At 34.1% G+C, this 13,142-nt stretch overlaps 1 protein-coding gene across 2 annotated transcripts in view; it reads right to left on the reverse strand.

Annotated features, from left to right (window-relative positions):
* Window positions 1-13,142, reverse strand: part of DACH1 (dachshund family transcription factor 1) — a 435,676-nt gene that overhangs the window by 51,060 nt on the left and 371,474 nt on the right. For both annotated transcript variants that reach the window (XM_001082626.5, XM_015121170.3), the window contains one exon: window positions 2,816-2,967. In XM_001082626.5, the coding sequence (XP_001082626.1) occupies window positions 2,816-2,967 (152 nt within the window). The remainder of the gene's footprint in view (window positions 1-2,815; window positions 2,968-13,142) is intronic.

Raw genomic sequence — 13,142 nt, forward strand, 5'->3', positions numbered from 1 at the left:
AGGCTTTATTGACTATTAGAACAATAACACTTTATGGAAACACTTTATTTTACAGGGTGTTTTGGTCATAATTTTAATAAAAAGTAACATCTTAAAAAAATGGAGCTTTAAACTTACTACACAAAAAGTATGTTACCATTTTGACACAGAAAGCACAGAACCCTATTATATATAATTGAAACTGCAGAGGAAATTGAGGTAGACAGAATGTAATTACCCATATTAGAATTTGGACAGCAATCACATTTATACTGTATACCTAATAATCTGGGGTCATGACTATTTAAACATTCCATACCATTCCTACGATAATACCATAACTCAGTAAATGTGACAATAGTAAAAGAGTTAGCATCTGTAAACTTTTGTAAAACGATATGAAACCATTACTGACAATAAATGTGTGTATGTGTGTGTTTGTATATGTATGTGTGTGTATATATATGTATTTATAATATATATGTGCATGAAATTCAGTAGGATTTTAAATTTTTATTTCACCTGTGGGCACATATGTACATGCATGTATAAATATAGGCATATGCATATTAGACATATATATAACTGCATCTATATATACACATACATATAAGTAAGATTGAAATGGACAAGTCTAATTTATCTATCATCTATCTATCTGTCTATCTATCTATCTATCTATCTATCTATCTATCTTTCTATCTAAGATGGAGTTTCACTCTTGATGCCCAGGCTGGAGTGTGATGGCACAATCTCAGCTCACTGCAACCTCTGCCTCCTGGGTTCCAGCAATTCTCCTGCCTCAGCCTCCCAAGTAACTGGGATTACAGGTGCCCGCCACCACGCCTGGCTAATTTTTTCTATTTTTTTTTTTAGTAGAGACTGGGTTTCATCACGTTGGCCAGGCTGGTCTCGAACTCCTAATCTCAGGTGATCCACCTGCCTTGGTTTCCCAAAGTGCTGGGATTACAGGCATGAGCCACTGCACTCGGCCCCTAATTTATTTTTAATAAAACATTCTTATTGTGGGTGTTCTAACTTTATCAGTCCCAGATCCCTATAATTTGGGAACAGAAATAATTTAGTTTGTCTTGACCATTGTCCTTTTATCTACTCTTATGAAAATATATCTTCAAAGCATATGGTAGGAAAAGGAGAGTATATTAAATCTACAGCCACCTACAATGAATAATTTTTCTAAAATTTGTACATTTTAAAACTGGAGTTTTCTTTTCCTTCTTTTCTTTCTTTCTTTTGTTCTTTCTTTCCTTCCTTCTGAAATAATTATAGTTTGAGGTGATGTGGATGACATTCCTAATCTGAGTATTTCTGGTCCGTAGAGTGTCGATGAATACTCCAAACTGATACGATTTGACTTTGAAATGTAGTGGTCATATACAATGCAAGAGTACATGTGTCAAACGTGCTCTTCAGATGAGCATGCTGTTTTACACTGATGAAACCCAGAAACGTTTTCTCTGCTGACATTGAAATTAAATCCTCACTGACCTGGTTAAAGAGCTTTCAGTTAATGACAATACATGCAAATAGCTTTTCCTTCGCTTCATATTGAGTTTTATACATAAGAAAATGAATTATTCCTTTACTTTTCAGAACTTAAATTCAGAAATGTTAAGGAATATTTTCTGAAAACATTTACCTTAACATAGGAGAAATCATTAAAAGCACTATCTTATAGAAAACAATAATATGGGTGAAATTTAGAAAAAAAAGTATTTTGTTTTATATAATCAACTATTTCGCCATGATTTAGTATAGGCTGGATTGATGATTTTCATTTACTGCATTATAAAACCTTAAAGTTGAATACAGTTCTGGAGACTCTAATTACATTAGTATTAAAAAATGCCATATTAATAGATGAGAAGATATGTTACATTAAAGGCCTTCTGTTATGTCCTTGGAGAGGTAAATAAAATTAATTACATTTCCACTGGGGGAAACTTTAATATGATAGGATATGTGTACAGAAAAATATTACTGAGGATGGAATGTTAGAGTAAAAAGTTTTTTTAAAAAAGGAGCTTACCAGCACACTATCAGCAACTTGTGCCTACTACTCACTAGCTACCCAAATATGGAGAAGTAGAGGACAAATATCTCCATCTGGGGTCCACATGATCACTTCATGTGTGGGCAAGAAAATTATGCTTTCTTCTATCCCAAACACTCTTATTATCTTGGCTCCACACTCTATGTTATTGTTAACTGTAAGTATTTTTGATTCATAATGTACTGTACATAAAATATACATCCTGAGGACCACATAGGAAATCCATGGAAAGTTTGGTAAGGCTTTTTGAAGTCTAGTCTTTGAAGAAATTCTATTAACTGAAACAAACTTATTCATGAAAGAAGGCATTTTTTTTGGATTCTTCTAAATTAGACATATCTTAAATGACTAAACATATCATTTCCTCACTAGAAGGCCAGAAGTTTAAAAATAACTAAATATTTATTAGAACTAGTGTGCTGTTGTTTAGTAAAATCAGACAAACTTAAACAGTTAAATTCCTCCCATTAGTTGGTAATAAAGAAAGCATTTTAGACGGAATGAATTTTAAAGACCTATGTCATTTCGTCAGTTTTTATTACAGCTTAATATGCATATATATATATATAAAAATATATATGAGTATTTCTAAGTCAATTTGATTAGTGTAACAGGTTTAAAATATTAGTTGCTTGAAGAGTTTAATAGCATGTTTCAGTCAGTCTAATGAATGGATTAAGTAGGAACAGTATAAATTTTGGAAAAAAAAATCTACAACTGGGTGTTCCATATGTCTTTCTTCCAGGTTGTACAAAGGCCTACCTGTATGTTAGTCAGAAGGGTCTCGATGGAAGACAGTCCATCAGGAAACAGAAAAGGAGATGGAAAACCCGGAGGCAGTGGTTGTCCATGCCCAGTTAGAGAGAGTTTGTCAAGGCTGTCTCTTGCGGTTGGTGTAGAAAGCGGGGTCTCATCTGTATGTGATTGAAACAAAAATATAGAACAAGTTACGCTTGTCTGTTTTTATTAGATCTCAGTAATGGCTTCCCTAGTGGTTTCCAGAACATTTATTGCAAATTGGTTCCTGCTATCAGGAGAAAATGCTTTCTGCTGAATTTTCTTTAATGAAAAAGCTGTGGAGATACAACAAGATAACATTAATGAGTAACTTTATAAGCCTTTTAAATGCAGTCTCTAATGAGACTGAGTTTACAGTGCCATAGAATCTTTTTAAAACAAATATTATCTCATATATAGTTGTGATAATATATTCAGGCTGACTTTATGGGCACCTTCCCAATTATCTCACTTTAGTTTGTTCTGTTTGGATTGACAATAGAATATTTCTAGAGCTCCATATAAGAGAAGGGCTTTGTATATTAGGAAGCTTCCTTCTCCATTAACCCTTCCTTTATATCAATGATTTCTTCAAATTTATTCTTAAGGAATTTACAAAAGAATGCAAAGTTAAAATCTTTCACTTTACACCTAAAAAGAAAAACTAGAATCCAAACATGTATTTCTAAATTATAACTGAATTATTCATTATCATTAGAATTAAAGACCTAATTTTTTTGAACTTGAAGACCGTTTACCTACATATTGAAAAATTACAGCTTCCACACACACAAAAAAAAGGTATAAAGGAAGAGTAATAAAATGCTACTTCTATAACAATATTCAGGGAATAAAGTTTAAAAAATCCCTTCAAAATAAACTAGTCTTTATTTATTGAATAATCTTCAAAATTTTAAGCCATTTAGAGTAACACATGAATACAGATTCTTTTTGCCTCTCACAGTGAAATCCTTTTATTTAGTTTTTTTATTATTTAACCATTTTTAAAGTTTCACATAAGATAGATACAAGTTATGGCTTATTTTAGTTTATCATAATCACAGAGAAAATTTTATTCATGGCAGGATCCTCAGTTTTATAAATATTTTCATATTTCACCCCAGGAAAATTAATCAGAGCAATGTATTTGCACAGTCCCGATAGTATCTCTCAATTTTGCAAGTGGCTAAAAACTTCAGCATACTTGCCTTGTGCTTATAATTTGATTCCACTGTTCTCCTCAATCATTCTTTTATTTTTCATTACACCGCCTAACCACACAACACGTTTTCCAATTACGTCTCTCTGGGGCAGAAATATTGTAGAAGCCGCCACACTTCCCTGTCCCTCACTAATGTCTGAACAAGTTAAATTCATCTCCCTCACCTTGCCACATTTCTAGTTAACAAACCAAAAGGAAACAAAAGATGAGGAGGGGAGTAATGGCCAGAAGGCCTCCTATTGACTGCACCCCTCTCACACTCACGACTTCGCAGTTTCTCCTTCTACTCCCTCCTATGTTAACTTATTGAGACAGATGATCTGAGGCAGCAAGTACTAGAATAAGAAACAGAGTAAGCAAACTAAAGTAGGACTCATGTTATTTTTCTTTTTAATCACACTTGTCACCAGGGTTAAAGAAAGATGGCCGTGAAGGGGCAGGGATGCTGCATGGCTAATGTGAGCAAGGTGATCTTGGACGCCATTTACCTAGCTGTCATAAATTACTCTTCCAAACCAAGGCTGCTAGTGTTTTCTTCTAATAGCTCTGGAAAGGCACTTGTTAAACATATATGTGCATGTGAAATTGTTTAAGAATGGAGAGCAATATTTTTCGATCATCATCACCTTAGCTGTCACATGCTAAAGAAAATGTGGCTTAATAGATCATGGGGATAATAATTGCTTGTCTCTTGAAGAAAGGCATAGAACCAGATGACCACCTGAGGTTGCTTTCAGCTTTAGAATCTATGATTCCACAATTATTAAAGACTGTCCAAGAAAATAAAGAATCATATGTATGTGTACACATTTGGGCTATAAGTTTCATCATCCCCATGATTATTTGATTTAACTTCAGTGCATTTATGCTTGACTATATTTGGCTGTTGTGTGGATTAAATCATTAAATCACTCATGATGCATAAATTTATGTAGCCAGTATTTATTTAACATAAACAATGTGCTGGATACTGGAGATCAAATGCTAAAAACACAACTGGAAAGCCTCAAGAGGCTCATGTAGCCTAGAGTGACTGATTCCAATTGTTAAATAGCTAACTCCTATAGCCAGTAATACAGTTTTCCTTCCCTCATTATTTCTTTAGATATTCCATTTATCCAAACATAGCATTAAAATTCCGTATATATATGTACATGTGTGTGTGCATGCCTTTAAGCATATTTTTTTCCTGCAGCTGTTTTAACGGAATGCTCATCTTGGACCTCATGGTTCCAGCTGTATGAGAATAGGCTATTATGTGTTACAAACTTATGTAATTGGATTCCTTCATTTATCATTTTACATAGTGAAGATACTACATAAGGACACATTAGCTCAATATGTACATAAGAAATTAGCAAATCTGGGGTAGAATGCTTAAGAAATGAAAAAATGCTTCTTAAAGTCAACACACAATTTTGAAAAGAAAACAAACTAATCGAAGATCAAAAAAACAAAAACAAAAACAAAAACAAGAATACCTTTGGGTCTCATGACCCTATTATCTGAGATAAAGTTGCCATCTTGTGGCAATTAGCATCATAGAAGATTTCGTTTAGCTCTTCCTACAAAGATTGTAATATTGGGATCGTAGTTCCACCTTTTAAAATAAAAGTGACCTTTGATTTCCTAAATGTTCAAAGAAGATTAAAGCAAAAGTTTGAGAGGTCAATGAAGAAGAGAGTTTTGACATCACATAATCTCCACGGACTTCAAAGAGTGAATGATGATGAAATACAAGTTCAAAAAATACCTTATTCTGATTGATATATCTGTACACATTTTTAGGCTTATTTTTAAGAGAAAGTTGGCTAGTCAGATGTCATAGTTTTTGGATTAGTATAGCATTTGACAATGTAATTTCTTTTTTTTTTTCTTAAAAAATATTTTACTTTAAAATAATTGTATACTTATGGAAAAGTTACATGAATTATACAAGAAATTCCTTCATACTCCTGTAATGTGTGAATGGCTGACCACAAAATATATGTTTATGCATACTTCCTGACACATAATGACAAGTAATGTTATTTTACTTTAAAAAGGGGTTTTCACAGAAAGAATCAAGTTAAGATCTTGAGATGAGGAGATCATCTTGGTTTAGGATGGACCCCAAATCCAATGGCAAGTGTCTTTTAAGACAAAAGCAGAGTAAGGTTTGAAAGAGACAAGAGAAGACACAGAGAAGAGAAAAGGCAAAGTGAAAACTAGACAGATATTAGAATATTTCACCTACAGTCAAGGAATGGAGACAACCACCGGAACTAAAAGAGACAAAAAATGGCCCTTGGAAGGAGCTCACTTCTGCTGACACCTTCATTTTGGACTTCTAGTCTCCAGAACTGTGAGAGAATAAACTTCTGTTGTTTTAAGGCACCAGAGTTAAGGTCATTTGTTATAGTCAGATCTGGAAAAGTAATAAAACTCCAGTTCGCCAATTGTTTACATTTTGTCACATTTGGTTTTTCTTAAGTTTTCTCTCTGCCTCTGTCCCTCTCTGGTTCTCTCTCTCTCTCTCTCTCTCTCTCTCTCTCTCTGTGTGTGTGTGTGTGTGTGTGTGTGTGTATGTGTTTGGTGTGAGGGAGGGTGCATATGTTTGAACCATCTTCCCCAGTTAAGCCTTAAGATTTCAGTGTATATTTCTTAAGTACAAGGTCACACTCTTAAATAAACACAGTCAAAAATCAGCAAGAATAACATATGGAGAATATGATGATTTAATCAAGAGTCCAAATTCCAATTGTATTATTTTTGAGATTTTTTTTTTACAGTAGTTACATAACAAATATTTTAACTTTTTTGTGACTTGTTCTTAATGAGTTTTTTTTACGGGCATGTAGTAGGCACAAAGTGGCCTCTAAGAAGGTCTGTGATGATTTCTTATCCTGTTAGTCACTCCCTGTCTGGCCCTTTTCTCTTGACCTAACGAAAAGAATACAACAAATATGAGATGTCACTTCAGAGACAGAGATTTGGTTATAAAATGTCTAACTTCCATTTCTCTCCCTCTCTTTTGCATTGATGCCATGGGTCAAACCAGTTGTCATGACATGAGACAGCCCTGTGGAGACGTACATGTGACAAGGGACTGAGTGCCAACCTCACGAGTTCGCTTGAAAGTAGATTCTCCCTACCCAGTTAAAGCATTTATGGCTACAGCCCTGGCTAACAGGTTGATTGCAGTCCCATGAGACCTTAAACCAGAAGCACCTGGGAAGCTGTACCTAGATTCTTGATCCACAGAAAGTTTAGGATCATAAATGTTTGTTGGTTTAAGCCACTAAGTTTTGGTATAACTTATTGCACAGCTATGGATAACTAAAACAGTATGTAACTTTTTTGAATACTCTGGCAAATATGACAAAAATAACTTAATGTTCAGGTAGTATTAGCTGCTTTGGATGTGGAACAACTTCTTTCTATTCAATTTCCTCATTTACAGAAAAAATTGGTTAAATGAGACAAATGTAGGACCACACAAATCTAAAATTCCACCTTCTCTAATACTTTTTATAATAATTTATAAAAAATTATTTAAATGGGTTTCTCAACTATTATGATTGAAGAATAACAATGTATCAGTTTGGAGTTAGAAATTTTAATAGTTTTAAAATTATTAATTTCAAAGATTTATGAGTATCTATATAATATCTGAAAAAGAATTAGTCACATAAATACAATTTCAGAGCAAGTTATTAATTGCTTAGGTTTACAATCTCTACTTTATAAGGATTCTTAAATTATTTTGTTTCCTTTTATTAAATTAGATCATAGTTCCGTCAACTATAAGACAGCACTCTCAATATCTTTGATGGCAAATCAGATGCAGCAAAGGATGCATCTTCCTAGGAAAAAAATTAAGCACTTTCAAAAGATGCAGTAACTAGAATACTATTATATTTTAGAGGACTACACATGGGTAGGGTCTAGCAGTTATGCTAGTTCTTTAGATAAGTTGTTAGTGGAATGAAACCACTGCAATTTTCAATTTTACAGTAGTATAAAGCCATTACAGTTTTGATACTTTGAATTTTTATTTTTTTTCCTGGGTTAGCAATATGCAATGATATGAAAACATTGCAATTTTCAATTTTACAATAGTATGAAACCTTTGCAATTTTCTATTTTACAATGGTATAAAACCATTGCAGTTTTGATACCTTGAGTTTTGAATTTTGACTTTTTTTCCCCCCTGGGTTAGCAATATGTGAGATATGTAACACTTTTATTATAAAATAAGTTTTGTGTTAGGTGATGTTGCCTATCTGTGGGTTAATGTAAGTGAGCACTTTTCAAGTAGGGTAGGCTAAGCAATGATGTTTGGTAGGTTAGGTGTACTAAATGCATTTTTAATTTACAATATTTTCAAATTACAATGGGTTTCATCAGGATGTAATGCCATTGTAAGTTGAGAATTATGTGTGTTTTAATTCAGTTATTTGAAACTACAGTGGTTTTCTAAAGAAAAATAGAGCAGCACATATTATAATCTTGACCAGAAAAACTACCTATTAACATCTTAATAATTACATAATAAATATATTGATAATTATAACAACATATAGTCAGTTAGAATAACAGAAAACAAAATGAGAAACCAGAAATGGAAGAGAAGAAAATGTTTAAAAATTAAGTCACTTATCAATAACTATCAGTAAGATTGATGCCTCTGTAAGACAAAGTATTTTTCTCTCCAATCTTATCACACATAACAATTTAGCAGGATATCCTAAGGAACAATGTTGTTTAAAAAAATAATGGGCCTCTACTTTTAAAATGTTTTCTTTCCTGTTAATAAAATCTAACTCAGTTGTTATTTTCATAACTAATCCCTTTGGGTTTGAATTATATATTCTCTTTCAAGTTAATGTGTGTCTGTGTGTTTTGGTCTCTAATGTCTTTTATTATGTCATAAATTCCAAATAGAAAAACACTCAATCACTTCTAGAAAAGCACACATTACAAAGAGATTCACAATTATTCATTTTGATTTGAAGTAGATAGTATTATTAAAATGGAAAATATCTCCATATTTAATGTTTAAAACAGATCTGGGAGTTTCTATGAAAACTGTATTTCCATACTGGCAAAGTGAAGAAGATTTTAGCAAAATTCTAGAGAATAAAATAGTTTCCATACAGAAGTAAATACTTATAAAAATACAAAATTTTATTATATTAATAAATTTCCATCACAAATATACAGAAAGATACATTGATAAGTGTTTTGGCAAACTCATTAAACATTAAATTGAAGTGGAAGTATAAACAATCTATAGATTAAGGGTTGGTGCCTAAAAATTTTTGAAAATTATTTCCAGACATAAGACACAGTTGTTTAAATTGAGGTCAATCGTAACATCAATACTGATTCATTCTCAGTCAAGGCACTCCTGGCTTAATTTAGCAGTAGATACTAAGTAACAAATTTAAACAATATGACCTTAGCATGTAATCTTAGGTTACAGAAAGAAAAAGTTACAGATATTGGTGAGGGTGTAAAGGAAAGGGAGTATTTATATACTATGGTGGGAATGTAAATTAGTACAACCTCTATGGAAAACATATGCAGATTTCTCAAAGAACTAAAAAGAAAACTGCTATTTGACCCAGCAATCCCACTACTGGATACCTGCCCAAAAGGAAATAAATCATTATATCAAAAAGATGCTTGCACTTACTTGTATGTTTATTACAGCACTATTCAAAGTGGCAAAAATATAAAATCCACGTAAGTGTCCATCAAGGGATGACTGGATTAAAAAAACGTGATACAGGCAGGGTGCGGTGACTCACACTTGAAATCCCAGCACTTTGGGAGGTCCAGGCAGGTGGATCACTTGAGGCCAGGAATTAGAGACCAGCCTGGCCCACATGGAGAAGCCCCATCTCTACTAAAAATACAAAATTAGCTTGACATGATAGCATGCATCCGTAATCCCAGCTATTCGGGGGGCTGAGGCACAGCACAAGATTGGCTTGAACCCAGGGGACGGAGGTTACAGAGAGCAGAGATGGCACCACTGCATTCCAGTCTGGGTGACAGAACAACACTTTGTCTCCAAAACAAAAAAATATGGTGTATATATACACACACACACACACAAAATATATATATATACACACACACACTATATATATATATATATGCAACACATATATAGTGTATGTGTGTATGTATATACACAAAAGGAATGCTATTCAGCCATAAATAAGAATGCAATTATGTCTTTTGCAGCAATATGACTGGATCTGTAGGCCGTTATCTTAAAACAAGTCAGTTATAGGAAGATGAATACTTCATGTTCTCATTTATAAGTGGGAGCTAAATAATGTGTACAAGGACATGGAGTATAGACTGATAGATAATTGAAACTCAGAAGGGTGTGGCAATGGGGGAGGTTCATGATGAGAAATTATTTAACGAGTACAATGTAGGCTTTTCAGGTAATGGGCACCCAAAACCCTGACTTCACCACTATGCAGTCTATCCATATGATAAAATTACACTTGTACCACAAGAATATATACAAATTAAAAAAAGGAGAAAATCCCAGCACTTTGGGAGGCTGAGACGGACTGATCACGAGGTCAGGAGATCGAGACCATCCTGGCTAACACGGTGAAACCCCGTCTCCACTAAAAAATACAAAAAACTAGCCGGGCGAGGTGGCGGGCGCCTGTAGTTCCAGCTACTCGGGAGGCTGAGGCAGGAGAATGGCGTAAACCCGGGAGGCGGAGCTTGCAGTGAGCTGAGATCCGGCCACTGCACTCCAGCCTGGGCGACAGAGCGAGACTCCGTCTCAAAAAAAAAAAAAAAAAAAAAGGAGAAAAAATTATCAGTTAAATGTTTTTTTCTGTCTTCTTCCATCTTCTCAGAAAATAAGGAATTATGAAATACCACATTAAAATTTATCAAAATGACTTTTATGTATCTATGCTGATGTATATAAAATATCTAGGGGTACTCGGGAATAAAACTTATTTCCTATATTTAATTTAATGCCCCTTCTTCAAATTCTGGATTTAAAGTTACTCCAGAAATTTTTATAAAATTGACACCAAAGTGCAAGACATGATACAGCTATGATAAAATGAAAAGCAAACCAAGCTTGATTCAGAAAGTATGAGTTCAAGTCCTGGCTCTACCAACTACTAGCAAATTTTAGAGCGAAGAACCTGTCTCTTATTTGAGACTTATTTCATTTATTTATTAAAATGGTGATTACCAATTCAAAGGATTATAGTTTAAACCCAATTAGATTATTCCTGGGAAAGTGCTTTGTAAAATATAAAATACTATATTAATATAAAGTATGAATGCATGAATAATTAACAAAAATCCAATCAATTACAAATTTTATAAATTTCATTTTGGAAACTTGGCTTCAACGTGCCATGGAGGAAATTCTGTTCTTGTACCATAAGCCTGTGGTTTCTCTTTTTTTTTGAGACAGAGTTTTGCTCTTGTTTGCCCAGGCTGGAGTGCAATGGCTCGATCTTGGCTCACGGCAACCTCTACATCCCGGGTTCAGGAGCTTCTCTTGCCTCAGCCTCCCGAGTAGCTGGGGTTACAGGTATAGGCCAGCATACCCAGCTAATTTTGTATTTTTTAGTAGAGACGGGGTTTCTCTGTGTTGGTCATGCTAGTCTGGAACTCCCCACCTGAGATTATCCGCCCGCCTAGGCCTCCCAAAGCAATGGGATTACAGGTGTGAACCACTGCGCCCAGCCCTAAGCCTGTAGTTTCTATGTTATGTCTCTCTGATAAGGCTTTGATGAAGATGTATAATGTTGATAAAAGAATTACTACTGTACACATCAGTGTCCTTATATGGACTAACCCTGAGTTAGTTTGGTGAACAGTTAAAAATGACTTTGATGGAAATAATTTGAGAAAGGGCAAAGAATATGAACTGGTTTATCAATTTTTCTTCAGGTGACAGGACTTAGAGGAAATATGTATTGATTCACACACACACACACACACACACACACACACACACACACGGAGTACAAGTTTTGTAGAAATAGACTGTGAATAACATAAAACCACTTAAGAGGCTTCTTGGATATACTTCAAGCAGCATTAGAACTCTGAATTTTTGAGTTTGGGTGAATAAAAGAAAAAAAAATTATATAGGAAGGAAATCATTGTAAGTGTGCTTGGCAGAATGCTGGAGATTTGCTACAAAAATACACCAAACTCACAGCGTTGCCTAATTTAATGCATATTCATTCCACACTTTATTATAGACAACTATCTCCTATATCAGTGATTCTTAACTTTTGAATAGTTCTCTTTTGAGATGCTCACAAAAGTTGGGAACCACTCCTTAGAGGAGGACATAGAACATCTAGTCTCAGCTACCTAACACATAGTAAGTACATATTAATATTTACCGAAAGATTATGTGAATGAGATAAGGCAAAGCAAAAGCTGCAGGAACACAGACTGCAAAAATGAGAAGGATATAGTCTCTGCCTGTCCCAGGGTTATACCACATCCATGATAGTAAAACTAAAAATACCTTCTATTGGAAAACCACTCTATTGATTACGAGGCAATTTCACAGACATTATCTTGAGTTAAGAGGAAGCTCTAGGAATACAATTTTTAAAATGCATGCAATTATAATCTCAATAAGGTTATATGCCAAAAGAGTGATTCAAATGGCACCTGGTGCTTATTTAGAAAAAAAGAAGAGATTATGTCTAGATGATGTGAATTGAAGGGGAAAGAAAAAAGAAAAGAAAAGAAAACCACCACAGCAAGAAATGGGCACTGAATTTTGGGAAAGACTTAACCAGAGGGAGGTCAAGAAGTTGTATGAGGAAACCATGCAAGGATAACAGCTCAAGAACATCAGGAACCCCAATTCCCTGAAGAAACTGTATTTTTGAGAGGAAATCATATTTTCTATTCTTATGCTCAAAAAAGAATCTTTAGTTTCAGGCTATTCTGTACCTGTATTTCAAAAATTTCTGTATTCAGAAATTCTAAGATCAAGCTATCTATTAATATTTCCAATCTCGGCCTTGACAGCAAAGTCATCAATATCTTAGCAAACTCATCTGAGGAGACAAAACT

Source organism: Macaca mulatta, chromosome 17 (assembly GCF_049350105.2).
Source record: "Macaca mulatta isolate MMU2019108-1 chromosome 17, T2T-MMU8v2.0, whole genome shotgun sequence".
NCBI lineage: Eukaryota > Metazoa > Chordata > Mammalia > Primates > Cercopithecidae > Macaca > Macaca mulatta.